Source organism: Doryrhamphus excisus, linkage group LG1 (assembly GCF_037039965.1).
Source record: "Doryrhamphus excisus strain RoL-2023G ecotype Guam linkage group LG1, RoL_Dexc_Guam_v1.1, whole genome shotgun sequence".
NCBI classification, from domain to species: Eukaryota; Metazoa; Chordata; class Actinopteri; order Syngnathiformes; family Syngnathidae; genus Doryrhamphus; species Doryrhamphus excisus.
This window is the reverse complement of record NC_136357.1, coordinates 8,724,742-8,741,252: the sequence shown is the minus strand read 5'-3', so window position 1 is coordinate 8,741,252 and position 16,511 is coordinate 8,724,742. Positions and strand designations below refer to the sequence as shown.

At 39.6% G+C, this 16,511-nt stretch overlaps 1 protein-coding gene across 1 annotated transcript in view; it reads left to right on the top strand.

Annotated features, from left to right (window-relative positions):
- The first annotated feature begins 98 nt into the window (after positions 1–98).
- The window catches only part of roraa (RAR-related orphan receptor A, paralog a), a 210,561-nt gene continuing 194,148 nt past the window's right edge, over positions 99–16,511 (top strand). The window contains exon 1 of the mRNA XM_058075290.2: positions 99–574. Coding sequence (XP_057931273.1) covers positions 421–574 — 154 coding nt within the window. The 5' untranslated portion in view covers positions 99–420. The remainder of the gene's footprint in view (positions 575–16,511) is intronic.

The window sequence follows — 16,511 nt, the reverse complement described above, 5'->3', positions numbered from 1 at the left end:
AGCAGTTTTTTGGGGTTACAAATGCAGCAGCACCCTGTAGGTGGCATAATCCCTCTCTATCAAAAAACCCCCAAAACAATACACGACTGATTACAGCTTGTTTTGTGGCGTTTAAAGGTACTAAGAAGACGCCTGAGGTCCAGAGGTTCGATCAGTGTGGATTACTTTTGAAGGCCTGGCGTTCATTCAACGATATTGACAACCTCTCCCTCCTTTTTTTAGAGTTTGCATGACTGAAGCGCTCAAGAGCGCTGCCAGTGGACAATCAGACCAGCACACCCACCTTCCACACTCACTCGCATATCTCATTTTCTTACTCCAAATTACATCGCCGAGGCTTGTTGGCGCGGAAAAAACACCGGAGAGAAATTAGTTTGAAGTGTACGCCGCAGTGAGGCAGCGAACCAGCCACAATCCAACATGGAGTCCCCGCCTGATCCAGCGAGCGACCCGGCCAACAGCGCCTCGGAGCCGGCTACCCCGGTCAGGGAAACCCCGGTAAGCCTGGAGACGCTCCGGAAAGCGGACCAACCAGCCCCGGTTCGAAGGCAGACCTGTTCGAGCACCAATAGAGGTGAGTGAGGCGTTGGTGGAAAGGGGCAAGCATTTGTGGTATTATTTTAGATTTAAACTTCCAAATGAATTAAACGTCTCTGGTGAAATAACTGCACAGTGTATGAGTATGGGGCTTGCTGTTATTTAGGTGGGTGCAGCGCTTTATTTCTTGTGTATTTCCCTGTTGTTTAATTTACAATGACAGCTCAAATCATATCATATTTAATACATTCTTACACCGCTTCAATTTGATGTGCGGCCAATGCGATCAGGACAGGGTGTCAAAAGTTTGCAAACTGTGGGCCGGTTTATCGATCGATCATTGCGTGGACGTGGGATATGATTCTGCACACAAGTGTGAGATTCAAATCACATTCCGAGCTAATGCATTTAGGCAGTATTTCTGTGCGTCAAGAAGCAATCTGTCTTTTCTTTTTGACGCGTTGCTCAATTTGCGTGTAAACCCCCTCACAGTGAGTGGGCCTCCAGCTTTGACAGCCACCCTTGAGAAAAAGTGTGCATTCACGCCGTGGATTGTCTCGTTTGGTTGTCCATGTTGTACAGTAGACACTTTAACCACACCCCCTCTCTGTATTCCTCGTCTAACTTGGCAGATTTTATTACTGATTTCACGTCATCAGTAGCTAATAAAAAATGACACAATATAGTGTGGCACACGACGAATTCATTATTACACAGTGGTTTTGGTGTGTGTGCATGAGTGCAGGCTCTCGTCTTCCTGCCGTGTATATTTAGAGTGTGATATGGGGAATGTGGAATGTAAGCTGGTTATGTAACAGGTTTAGCCATAAACACAGGCAGGCAAGCAAAGTGAAGAGTTAGAAATCATCATATAATAGTCGCTGGCACATCTTTTTTTTGTTTCGCAGACACTTTTGGAGCTCGATGAAATAAGAATCACCTCCTCCAGTATTTACACAGCAGCAAGGGGGGGGGGGGGGGGGGGGGTGGCTGTGTGACTTTGTGGGTTGGCACACTCTGACTGAGCTCTTACGTAATAGTAGCAGGGCAAAGACAGGTAGTTGGGACACTTGGATTGATTTTTTTCCCTCTCTCTACCACCACCTCTTCACAAGTCTGACTTTGAGAGTCTCCTAACCTGCTGACCCACATTCACCCCCACCCTTTTTATGCACAGGATTAAATTGTGTCTGGGAAAGGAGAACGACAAAGGGAAAAAAAGAACACATCTTGTCTGTTATGTAATACCGAGTAGGGTGAAAAAAAGACATAGGCGTGTTTAACCTCTGCTTCTTTGAAGGAGTTGTATGGCTGGTAGACTTTAAATGATTGTGAGAGAGTTGGGTAACTTTTTACAAACGTCAAACTCTTACAAGTTGTATGCATGTTTGTATAAAAATTAGGCCGACGCTGAAAAAACACAATAGGACTAATAAAGTTGCAGGGAAAATGCTTTAAATGTCCTCCTCATAGTCGATCTGAGTTCCAATCTCCAGTGGAACATCTTTGTTTGGATTGTGTATGTTCCGCCCATGGTTGTGTGGGTTTACTTCTTCCACTGGCCAAAACCATGCAAGCTGGTTTAATAGTCTAAACATTGCTGAGAATATGAATGGTTGTAATATTAGAAGAAAAACTTAATTAATTCATATTTTATTATTATGAAATTAGTACCTATTTTAATTTTAATTTTAATTTTAATTTTAATTTTAATTTTAATTTTAATTTTAATTTTAATTTTAATTTTAATTTTAATTTTTATTTTTATTTTTATTTTTATTTTTATTTTTATTTTTATTTTTATTTTTATTTTTATTTTTATTTTTATTTTTATTTTTATTTTTATTTTTATTTTAATTCTCCAAGCTCACCTCTTATAGTTATGACTATTTTCTCATAAGATAAGAAGGTGTTTTTCCACAATGATACAACTTTTTCCCATAATATTCTGACTTTATCCTCACAACATTATGACATTATTCTCACAGTTATTATGCTGCCCTGCTACTCTTTCGCAGAATTGCAATTGATCCTCGGGATTGATCTTTTTTTCCTCTCTCTGAGAAGTTCAATGAGTATGAGTCTATCACAGAAAGTTTTTTTTAATACTACAGAGCATCTTCTTAGCTTTGAAGAGTGAGTTGAACACAGAAGATTATCGATTTGTAGCTCATCTCCCACGGTCGTTACGCTGTTGTCTGTAAATTTGATCCCTGTTTTTGTTGTGTCACTGCCACCTAATCAATAGGCTCTTAAACGGGGGACTGGGGATTCAAAAAGTGCTGCAGCAGTTGGTGTTGAAAAAGATGTGTAATTTAGATCATAAATCAATCTAATTGTAAGAAACGATGACTATCATACAGATTAAATGAATTGGTTCATGGGATTGGGCTGTAGAGGATTTCAGCTTTGTTTTGAGTGTCCCAACTTATCAGGCGTGTGTAGTTCTCTGTCGTATGTGTATGTGAGAAAGGGCTGTGGATATAGGAGAGAATCCCTAAGGATGAACACAGTTCATTCCATTCAACTAGGTTATCATGAAAATATAAATAGTATATATATTCCATGGTCAAACTGTTGGCATCGTAAACTATTATTAACTGTGCAGGCATTTTTATAAAATTTGTAGCATTTTAAAATGAATATATATATATTTGTTATTATATTTTGACTGTCAGAAAGGTATGTGGTGTACGAACCTGTAGTGAGTCAATAATTGTACTCTATGCTTAACACCACCTGGTGGGTTGAGAGGTTTTGTGAGATTTTTCAGAAGTAGCCTTAAGTGATTTCCCGCTAGAAAACAAATCAAAGTTGACACTGCAGCTCCTGTGGATGATTCACACAAGAAAATAAAACCATCTCCTATTAATGAACATATTGCCAGACTTTCATCCAGCAGTTTTATTTTTGGACTGTGAAATAAGAGCTCTCAGCTCACGGAGTGGCAGCGTTTATTTTGTTGTTGCCGCTCCTCAGCGGATGCGGTGCAGCGAAGCAAAAGACATTTCAAAAATAAATATATACTTATTTTGAGGATCTCAGAGAAGCTGGCGATACCACTTGAATGGATAGCAGTACTTAGTGATGCTTCTCTTCAATTCAATGAATGAGGTGCTCCTTGATACATCAAATTGAATTTTCGTTGATATCACATTTTATTGCTACCTGACTTGTCCAACACTTGTTAGTTATTTAAGACCAAAGCGCAGTATTGATTTGCAATACAGTTACACCGCATGGCCAAAAAAGTGACAAAGTGTATCTGCTGTCTGTGTGGGCAATGACATCTGCTCCCAGTTTAGACTTTGACACTGAGAGAAAAAAAGGTATTCTGTTCTTGTCGACTTCAAAGGTCAATTTGCATTTGAGCGGCGGCACGCTTATCTAAGGAGGATGTGAGTGTCAACGTAAGATCAGGATGAAATGAGCTCAGATTCATATTTTTCTCCTGTGAGGCTCTTTCTGTTCCGTGCCTTTGTCTGTTTGAAGACAGAAATATAGAAGCCTTGTCTCTGCTTGTGCTCTTCTGCATTCATTAAGTTTTTGAATTAAATGGCAAGCATTAAAAAAAAAATACTCTCACTCGACACTTCATTAGGTACACATGCAATTTGCAGTTCTCTGATGTTGGATGACTTCCAGTTTTTGAGCAAAGTTTGAAGTACACTTTAGCATTTCTAGCTGTGTAAAAGTTAAACACTGTAAAATTAAAGTCAAATAAAGTAAAACTACAGTAATCTCCGGACCGCACCACACATTTAGTACAGAAGTTTGATTAAATAAATGTTTTGTTAAATTTTTTTCCAAACTGCACCAAACAGTGCGTGTACCCTACCAGAAAAGTCATTCATCGCTGGGGACTGAAACCACTTAATTCGTCTTCTTCAGCGTCTGAATTAAACAGCCTCATAATTATTTTGTCACACACTTTGTCAGTCTCTCTCTCTCGCTGTTGTTGTTGCTCTCAGTGTCACTTCATCTCAAGGTAAATTACCCCTTTAGCTTGAGCTGTCCTCTTCATCACGCGATAGTCCAGCAGTCCGAAACTCGTTGGTGAAAATTTTCATCAATATGCAGTATATTTTTATTTGGTTTTGCTGCAAATCACTATGTGTGTCATGCCCCCTTGGAGTCACGGTACCCTCTCTTGTACTCTTTCAGAAGAATGACCCAAACATAAACACACATCATCACATCGAAATTATACCTCTGCATCATAAACATGATGATCTGCAATCCTACATGTTCAAACACCTCAAACCTCGAAACTAAATTTGACAAATTGGATCATTAAACAAGATTCTGTTTTGCTCAATTGTTGCCTGGTTATGCTTCACGAATGACTGACTGCGCCTCAGTTCTCCCATGCTTCTTTCCCCACAACAACATGGTTTATTATCTTCTGCATCCTAATGAAATAGACCATTACCTTGAAGAAAATGACAGAATTCAATAGCTTACTAGCACAACTGAGCTTCCTGGCCTGTCCATAAACTGCTCTGACTGCATTCACTTCTGTGCGTGTTTAAACTTCATTATTTTATTATTATTCTAGTAATACTTTTTTCTGTTAAGTGGTAGATATCATTAATAATTGGTGGGAGGATTATTGACAGCATCAATTGGTTGCATGCCTGTACATGTGCTATTGTACTTTTTTGATCGAGCATCTCATGCTCAAACCCTGTGTGGCTCACTGTCTGATGCTAGAGTTTGGATTTCAAAGATCTATTTTTTTGTTTACAATTCAATGTGAGCATTTATTTTGTGTATTTGTGGTGGGACTGCATATTGTGTGTGTTTCCTGTTTTTGGTGCATCAATGGAAGCAGGGAAAGACCCACCACCTCACCCAAAGGAATGGTTCATACACGTCCTTAGTTTCAAACTTTTCTCTTTTAAATATTATGATAATTTTTTTCCAAGTAATACCACCGCCAGCACTCATAACTAAGTAAAAGGAAAAATCCCTCCCTATAGCTCAAAAGTTTATTGGAATTTGAGTCCATATGCTTTTCATCACTGTGGGTACTTTGTTTAACTGTGGTGGCTGTCAAGGTTGATTTAAGATGACATGTTACGAGACATTTACACAGTGTAGGAAATGTTTTACATCAAACAAGAGGCAGTAGTGACAAATTGACCCACACATACTACGGTATTGGGGTGTTGCTGCATTTACTGGTTATTTGATGTTTATGTTGGCCGCAGTGCCAGACTTAAGAGACTCATACATTTATCTGTACTGAATGAAAACTTACTCTAGACCAGAATTAAGAATAGTTAAGCAGTATTATTATCATGTTTGTTGTTGGGTTTTTGGTTGCATTTATGTTGGATCGATAGGGTGCATGTTGGAGGCAATGCAAAACTTTCTAGACATTTGAATCAAAATAAAAGTTTTATCTATCAAACTTACTCTACACCAGATCTCAAACTTTTACTAATGTGGGACAGTTTATTTTGGAGTTAGAATCACCAGTGGCTTCTAACTGGGGCTGGCAAGCAACTTTTGACTGGTGATGGACACCAGATTTGATGTGAAATCTCCAGTGATAAATGACAGCTCAGATCTATGGCCCATTTACAGAAGTTGGTATGCAGGATGTTGGGGGAGTCTGAATAGTAATGACCGGAAATAATCCAGATGAATTATTGGAGGATGTTAAAGGCGTCTAAATTTAATGTGGTACACTGCGACCTGTGCGCTGGTGGCATTTGGCGCTATGTTGCTCTGGGTCCCTTCTGACACAACATGGGCCTGTCAGAAGGGGGCCTGCGGAGGGGAAAAGAGGTGCTGTAAAGACTAATTCAAAGCAGGTCTTATGTCACACTTATGTCACATGCAGGGCCGAGGCTCTCATATCTTTGTGTAGAGGGTGCAATGCTCCCGAGCGAGTACGGTCGGGGTAGAGCCTGTCAAACTCCAAATCCCATTGCTTGGTCGGGACATTTTTGTTTGAAGCCATCATGCTTTTGAAACACTTTTGCACACATGTTCTGCTTCGTGTCATGTGGACGTCAAGCTGTTCAGTGTCTGTGTACATAAACAACCAACCACAAGAACTCGACATCTTCACTGAGGCTGCATATGTTGAGGGTTAGGGTTAGGGTTAGGGTTAGGGAGCTCTTGACTCCTGGACTGACACACTCCTGGACATTGTGTGTGTGTGTTTGTGTGCATTTTTGGTAATGTGTTCCACAACAAAAGAATGTTTAACATGCTTTCACAAGCCAAAACAAACTTCACAGTGTCCAACTAATATCAAGTCAAGGCAAGTTCCATAGTAGTACATAGTTGTCCGTGAAGAAACATGTACCTACAAATGAGTTACAACTGTTTTTGTTCTTTGAGTAGTAATACAAACTTAAACTAGAACTGAATATATTTACAATATATCTAGCGAGGTTGTACGTATGCACACTCCATAATGCTACATAGACGAGCGCTTTTGCTCCATGACTTACACAAAATAACGAACACGGATAAAATGTTATTTACTGCTTGATCTTCGGACTCTTCCACACAACAGACAAGTAACGTTGAAAAGGCGTCTGGCTTCATCAAGTTTGTATGCTGGTCCAGCTGCATATTGGCCCATGTTCACAAAACAGTCCAGCGTGAAATGCCGTTGACAGATTAAAATGCGTTTCTTTTGGCGGTAGGGAATCAGGAACTCCAACCCCTTGTGCCTGATGGTGGCGTCTTTAGGAATTGTAAACAAATATGGCTTTCCTTTACGAGACTTTGCTAGCAAAGCAAAGCGAGGGGAAGGACAGAGTGTATTGCACCTACAGCCACACCCATAAGGAAGCCCACTCCTCTGTGACATCACAAAGGAACAGTTCTGCAAAAACCTCTGGAATCGAGCGTTTTGAGCCATCCCAAATTTCTGTCAGGGCTCTCTTTCAAATGAGCAAATCTCATTATCTGAAACTTTGGCATCTTTTAATACATGGATACAACATTCTAACTACATTTATTTGTCAGAAAAGTAAAAAAAAAGCATAATAGTTCCCTTTTAATATTTTGACATTATTCTCGTAAAATTACAGATTTTTAGAATGATTTCAACTTTCTTCTTGTAAATTTTCTTCTTGTAATATTATGACTTTATTCCCATAATATTTTGACCTTATTCCCATGATATTACAACTCTTCCCAACATACATTTAAAAAATGTACACATATTATGACTTTAAAAAATATCTTATTTGAACTATATGCTACTAAAATGATTTTATATTTACTCATAATAGTACAACATTATTCTTGTAAAATTCTGATTTTTACACATTTTAACACATTTTTCTTTGTTTAAAATTACTGCTAATGCTGTTTTTGCTGTTGTTGTTTTGTTATATTTATTGTTTTGTTATGTTGTTGTTAAGTTATATTTGTAGACTGTGCCGCGGGCCGCAAATGGCCCCCAGGGTGCACTTTGAACACCTGTGTCCCAATATATTATATATATATCAAATAATATATATAAAATATATAAAAATTGAGCAAATTCATGGTATTGCAAGTTACTCTGTGACTGTTCTTTTACCATTCATTATCATTTTCAACACAGTTAATTGTCAACACAATAATATTACTTAACAAAGTTTATTAATCACCTGCAACAAACAAACAACTTCTGGAGATAAAACAACTTGAAAATCAGTGTCATTTCTCTTGGCTTGATTGCTTATATTGGAATAACAGGCGCGACTTAATCTCATAAATAAAAAAGGGAAGTGATACAGATCCGTCCCCTCCAGGTACTGGCACCACTTAATCGAATTAGCTCCACTCGCAGGCTTGACGGGCTCTTCAAACACCCCTGGTGACTTTTGAGTGCCGATTACAATCAGCTACTATTTTCAGCCTTTGATTAAAATCTGGTGAGGTTGGACATCATTTTTTTTTCTTTCTCTGCAGCACAGAACTGACTAATGTGGTAGTTAAACAATGTCCGTAAGTGTTACTCATGAGTGCAAAACTCTTTTTGAAAACATTTTTATTGTTAAGGTTTGGGTGTAATATTTGCGAAAGAAAAGATTTTCTTTGTTTGATAAATTGCAATGCCGGTTTGTAATTTAAATAATCAAAACACTACTTTACCACGAACGTTTCCTCATTAGGCAGGCAACAATAATGAAAACAAGTCGTTGGTGAGAAAATAATCACAATTGTTTCTATTGCAGTCATGTGTCAAAAATAATTCACCTGCCTTTTGATATTATAAAAGCCTGCTTTGAATATGAATAAGTCACTGATGATTATTTGGATCAAGCTCGCATTAGTAGATTGATCGCTTTCGCAGGCCCACCCAGACGGTGTGCCTGGTTGTTGCCGTGCTTCTTTTCTGACTGTGATTGAAAGACGGAGTCACCGTCCCCGCTCCCCTCTCGCTGACAAATATCCTGCGTCTGATCAATCACTATTTGCAGCTTTATTTGACTAATTCAGTGCTTAAGAGGCAATAATTAACTGCGTGCGGGGTTGTTAAAAACCTATTTTTATGTGACAGACAGAAATAGACACCATGAAAAGAGACAAGAGGCCTTCGGGTGATGTCGATAGTGCTGTATGTCATATACTGACAGTTTTATCAACTGCTTGACAGTATGCATCACAAATGCACAATTATTGTTGCTGCTTTCAAGTTATAATAAGTTTGAAGTTGTTTCATCCGTGTTGAACTGTGTGATTGTTTGGTGAAGAAAATAGTGCTTTAAAGTGAAGCCATGACAACATACATTTTGTAACAATATACAGTAAATGAGGGATTGTTCATTGGAATGTGTTAAACATTTGTGGCTCGTGATGCTTGATCATTTCTGGTGGCTCCACTTGTGACACTCGCTTCGTTGGCACCGTGCCTCAGTGTCTTGTGAAGGAGACACTTAATCTCTGTCACAGCCAGGTGGAAATTTGCTGCACACTTGTAATTGAACAAAGTGCCTTTTAGACACTGAACTGTCATCTGCACATCGTATAATCACGCAAACCAGGTGTCAACAGGGGTTTCTCTGTTCTTGCGTCTTCTTTTGCGCTTCTTTTTTGGCACTTTTGGCACACTGTGGGCATTCTGACTGTGTCGTCTGGACACAAAAGGTAGGGAAGCCTTATATAAATATGGGAATTTTGACAAAATGTCCTTCATCAACAAATGTGATGAATAAGGATCAATTATAAATTTGTTTCAGAAAATCTCTTTGAAAGTTCTGAGCTCCTGTTTAAATGCCCATGCCAGGTATGACACCCATGACTGTATGAATTTGATTGTGTAAGCCAAGGGTGTCCAAAAAAATAGGGTGTGCTTTTTTGATACCAAAAGACATTTTCGTAAGTAAGAAGTTGTAATCAGCTCTTTTTTTTTTACCAAGACAACTGTTTTCATCTAAAAGGGAGAGTGTTGTCTTTGTTTACAAAGTGTGACACCATCATTCTTCACATTGAAATTTAACTAAACACTGCGTGAGTCAAAGTATGTTTGCGACATGACTGCAGTGGCTGTTTGTTTTTTGTACTGCGTTCACCGCATGACTCAATCATGTGTTTCGAACAAAAAAAAAACACGACTGTGGAGTGGGGAACTGCAGATTATATATTACTTCCTTTTATGATAGCAACCATGAAAACCACATTTTGACACAATGCAAACTCCAAATGTCACAATATGGGGTGATTAAAAATGCTTGTGTGATGTACTGGAGGTGCACTTGCCCAGTCTAATCTTGATGTTCATTCATTCATTTTGTACCGCTTTTTCCTCACGAGGGTCGCGGGTGGTGCTGGAGCCTATCCCAGCTGTCTTCGGGCGAGAGGCGGGGTACACCCTGGACTGGTCGCCAGCCAATCACAGGGCACATATAGACAAACAACTATTCACACTCACATTCATACCTATGGACAATTTGGAGTGGCCAATTAACCTAGCATGTTTTTGGAATGTGGGAGGAAACCGGAGTACCCGGAGAAAACCCACGCATGCACGGGGAGAACATGCAAACTCCACACAATTGAATTGAACCCTGGTCTCCTAGCTGTGAGGTCTGTGCGCTAACCACTAGACCACTGTGCCGCCCTAATCTTGATGTATTAATATTATTTTTGTAATGGCAGTTTAACGTTTATGGTTACAATGTGTTTCCAGAAATATATTAAAAACCGTAAACATGAGACTCGCTCAAGAACTGGTTCTAGCACATGCCGGTGGAAGTATACGCATGGTGCTTAGCACAAGACTGCAGTGTGTGCACCATGCTGAGTGGATGAATACAGTGTTTGTCTGCACAGCCACAGCAATAACATTGCTTATTAGTTAACGGTTTACACTTGATTCATATCTCTCAAGTGGCAGTACACCAAAGAAAAGGAAAGACATCATGGAAGTGAAAATCAACATTACAAAAAACTCATAGAGTTTAAGTGACTAAGCAATAAAGCAATACATTCCACCCTCACACTCTATTCCACCACCAGGAGCCAAAATGTATCTTTAAAGTGTTTGGAATGTTCCTTTATGAAGCTTTATTGCATTTCAAGCTGGTAATGACCATCTTTAGTGCCCTGCATGGCGCTCGGAGAGAGAATCTGTGGCTGCAGGCGAGCTTGCAGGGGGCTCTAAGGTGTGCAGTGTAGCTTGAAGCTAGACCTCCTTCTGATTGTAAAAATAATCTTCGGATCAGCTAACTTGTAGAACAACCAGTATTAATTATTTTGAAAACCTACCTGCTGCATTATGAATAAGCCCATGAGGAGAAAGGATGATCAAGCTGAAGCTGTTATTGTCTCACGTAGTTCTGAAACAATATTTTACAAAACAATATTTTATACATATAAAATATATAACTTATATTTCAGATTCTAAAACATTATTTTAGATAATATTGTTGATATGTCATGGTCAGTTTTAAAAACCCTATGCAGGCTTGTTTTTTGTCAACTGAATGTTCTCGAGCAATGCTAGGCAAACTACGGCCCGGGGGCCACATCTGGCCCGCCATGCGCTTCAATCCAATCTGCCAGTTGCTTAATATGAATTTTAAAGGGGACCTTTTGTTCTGATAATTTTTTGGCCCGATGTATTGACTTGTGGAGTCCTATAGAGCAACTACACACGATAATCTGCACAGAAAGCTTTCTTGATCTTCTAGAATCTGCACCTATTCCAGCTGTTTCAATTTATTCCACCCATGGTCCGCCTCCGGGTGGCTGATCACACTCTCAAGTCTGACTAAGGACTTCCGGACTACTGCCGAACCCCACTTTAAAATTTTATGAGTATAGAAGTTGATATTAAATGAATAAACACTTTGGAGAGCTACTTAAAAAGTGGTTAGAAGCTGACTTACCGTCACATAGTTCTACGTTTATTGAGTACAGACAATCTTGTGTAAATTTGGTCATTAAATATTGTGGGACAACCTGTGTTTTAAAAAAAAAAAATCTTCCGGCTGTGATGGAAAAAGTCATTGTGAACTCCAGACATGGGTGAGTTTGTAATTTAAATAACAAACGTGTGTGTCTTCAACATGAGATGCACTTTATTAACTTTTTACACATTATGTACATAAAATGTACAGCTCCCACATCTGGAGCTAATGGACGGATGAGAGGTTCATCCTTTCCTTTAAGATCTATATTTTTACAAAGCTCTCCTACATGAAGTGGTGGGAGCATACATAGGGCAAGCCTCTTTTCACAAAAGTGAAGAAAACAAGTTAGGGAGATTAAACAGTTTAATGGTCTCACATTTGGTGGTCATAAATAGGATGTAGATATACATCTTCTTCATCTTTCTCTTTCGGTTTTTCCCTTCAAGGGTCACCACAGCAAATCAATTGCTTCCATCCAACCTATAGATACACATATTACTGTTCTAACATTAACATTAACATCACTTATTTAGATGACTGAGTGTGTTGTTTGTACTGTGTATAATGTCCATGTGTTGGAAAAAGAAGAAGCATTCCCATTTGGAGTATCTATTACTATTGCAGCAAACGTATACAGTGACAAATACTTGACACATAAGAAAACATGGCAACTTTTGGTCATATTAGATTGCTTGTCTACACGTCATCAGTACCGATGTATTACTCTGCGCTGATTTGATTCTGGTCATAGGAAGATGGACAGGCGAGATTGATGGTGTTGTCGCCAGTCACACTGATAACGCCTGACTCCTTCTGCAGGGGGTTGCACACACACTCCTTACCTGAGACGCTTGCATGGCCATGCTGAGGATGTGAACCGTTCCCTCATGTAAATTCTTTCAAGGGGGAGGCCACATTCAGAGATGATCCTGATGATCCTCCCGGTGGTCTGTACACCACATGATCCAGGCATCAGCCTCACCTGGGAGAGGGAGCTGTGGAAGCATGGAGATAGTGGGTCATTTGTTTAAAACACGTGCATCATGTGTCTTGGTGCAGCCAAACGAACACAAGCTGAACACGCTTGAACGCACATTTACATGAGATGTGCACGTGCCACAGTGCACACAGACACATAGGTATTCATGAAATATTCTCTCGATATAGCCTGTTTTTCATTCTTTAAATGTGTAAGAAAGAATGGACAACGGGATTCAAAAGCATTTTGCATGTATTAATAGAATCATTCCTCACACAATTTCCCAGCCTTTATTAAGCCACGGCATTTATTTTACTCTTTGTCATATATATGGACAGAAGATTCCCGTTATTCCCGGACGTGAAAGTCCGGAACCATTGACTCATTCAGTTAATTGAGATTATTCATTCATTCATTTTCTACCGCTTATCCTCATGGGGTTCACAGGTATGCTGGAGCCTATCTCAGGCGGGGTACACCCTGGACTGGTTGCCAATCACGGGGCACATATAGACAAACAACCATTCACACTCACATTCATACCTATGGACAATTTGGAGTCGCCAATTTACCTAGCATGTTTTTAGAACGTGGGAGGAAGCCGGAGTCTGCAGAGAAAACCCACGCATGCACGGGGAGAACATGCAAACATCACACAGAGATGGCTGAGGGTGGAATTGAACTCGGGTCTCCTAGCTGTGAGGCCTGCGCGCTAACCACTCGTTCGCCGTGCAGCCTAATTGAGATTAATTAAACATTATTAGGAAATCTTATCTAGTATAAAGCAGTGTTTGCATTGTGCTTCCCTGTAAGAATACAGACTACACTTTCTGAAATCTTTAAAAGTTCCTTTGATGCTGTTACATCATTCCCCATCTATGTGTAACATCAGAGCGTCTTATGATCCACATGATTCAGGAGACACCGCTGCATCTCCAGATAGCTGTGTAGCGCATGAGAACAATTTAAAGTCTTTTTTTATTCAATAACAAGGTGCACCGCTCGAGTTCTCAGTGTGTGAGCAGACGGGGAAAGGCTACTGCATAATAGATCGCAGTATTAACAGTTGCACATGCTGGGGGCGTCGGTGGATGTCGCGCAGCAGAGTAAAAGAGAAGCAGTGACCTTCTGTCCCGTCATTTACCCCCTCGTGCCCTCCATACTGCTCTCAAATTACTTTGTTTTAGCCAATTAGAGAGGCCAACTGAGCGTCAAGCAGGCTGCCGTTTTTCGCTCACCTGGACCTGGTGACATTATCGCTCTGTCATCGCAAGCGATGGCCGCCAGTGGGGGCCTCCAGCATGGCACCATGCCACCTTGGATCCCACTGTGTTTCACTGAGATTAATGCTGGGACTTTCAAGATTCTCAGTCAGTGCTCTCAGTTGTTTCATTATGATAGTCCTCCACATGTGTGCACTGCATTTCCCTAACTAGAAACCATTGTGCTTTATTTGACATTTATACAATGCAGCAGTTTGAAGCTTACGGAAGACTCAAAATTACCCAGAGAAAACCCATGCAGCAGGCGTGTGGAGAACATGCAAACACGGCACAGGAAGGCTCCAAAACGGTCCAAGCTGCAATCAAAGCAGGGACCTTTTGGCGGCGTTAACCACTGTTTGACAATACCACTCAATGACGTACATTCAGTGTAGGCAAGTGACTAAAATAAAAATGAATGACAACTTAAATTTAGTATACTTGCCTAATGAACTGTATTATAAATGTGCTTTTTGTTTTTTGATTTCAATCATTTTCAACATTGGCTTAAGTATAAATGAATTTGCAGATTTCCTGAAATAATGGGATGAAACCTAAAATGAGGCCATCGTCATATCATATCCACATTAAATTGTATTAATATGTCATTTTAGCTTGCTTGGAGTGGAGGAAATGTATAAAGTGTCTCACATTACCATTCCATCACCTTTTACTTTTTATATTTTTTCCTTTTCAGCAATGTTAAAATCTTTTCTCGTCTCGTTCTCGTACACCCAATCGTCTGACCATCTCGTGACACCCCTATTGGCTACCTAACTACTGTATTGACCCAATAAAAGAGGCTATTTTCTCTTTTAGAAAACAGTTGAGAGAGACAAGTTGTCATACAGTATATCTGGGATTTAGAGATGTATACATGCAAACCAACAGGTGGCGCCAAATGACTCAGAGCTTTTCTTCCTGTCAGTCACACACACAAAATAAGTGGAAAAGACGTTTCAGAGGGAAAAAAAGTGGTTTAAAGAATAATAAGCATAACATGACAATCTCCGATCCGATTAGAAAAAAAAAATATTATTATCTATTAACTGTTAACTGATCACCCAGAAACTCATGGACATTTCCGAACATTATTTCTGGTGTAACCAAATACTTGTGTCACAATATTGTGTCACAATCAAGGTACAGCGATGTCGTTGATGAAGATCCTGTATGTTGACAAATGGTTCTAGATGAAATCCTTTCATGGCTCAGTAATAGGAGGAAAGATATGCCAGACACAACAATAGCAGGCGAGAGATGAGTGACGGACTGGAGTGTGTGTATGTGTGTGTGTGGTGATGAACAGCCAATACGAGCACAGATTATGTGCTTGAAGGGCTTGGATTTAGTGCCAGCAATGACAGTTGGACTGGGAATTGAGTGTTGGGCTCTACTCCTCTCGGAAACACCACTGGGTCCGGGGCTCATCTCTGTAGTCCTCCACCTCCTTTCCCTCCGTGGCACCATTGTAGCCCGCCACTTGCTCCGCTTCACCCGGGGAACGGACGGGCCCCCATCAGAGCTTGATGAGCTCTCGCTAATGGCTGCCACTCTGAAAGCGGTGGTGCCCGTTTGAGGGAGAGTCTTTTACGTCCCTCCAGCTCAACTTGGCTGGCCGTTCATTTCGCAGGCTTGCCCGGCTTTGCTGTCCTGCCCACATGATGGTACGCCAAGGGGCTGAAACGTCTGTCATTTGTTTCACTTTTTAATAGAAGTTGATGAATTACCAATAAAAAGTAAAAATAAGCTTTTGATGTCTGGAGGTATGTTGGAAAAAGTACTGCAATACCAACATTTTTGGCACGATTATCATGCTTGGAATAACAACAATCCTTACAATATGTTCTATGGGTGCAGCAATTTTCACTGATTATCTTTAAAAGTATTTTTTTTGTTATATTTTGTGATAGCATATTTCTCACAAATGCACGTCCTGACCAAACAAAGCAAGACAGCAGGAGAAGAGGAACCTGAATTTGAATAACAATTCTGCCAAGTGCCTACACAGTGCTAATTTGTCATGGTACACTATTTTTGCTCATCAGTCATGTTTAAAATACTATTATCTTATTGATTTAGTGCGTATAAAAGTATATATATATATATATATATATATTTATTTATTTTTTTTACAAGAAATGATCACACCAATGCAAGCACTAATGAAACACTAAATTTACAAAGATAATATATTCCATTGACACGGTAAAAGTTATTATTATTATTGTTATTATAGTTGTTGTTATTGTTATTATAGTTATTATTTTGTATTAAAATTAACATTTTGTGATCAGTTTAGTGTGCTGCAAAGTTAGAACAGGCACAACACGCAATGTTTTATTTCTAATAATGTTA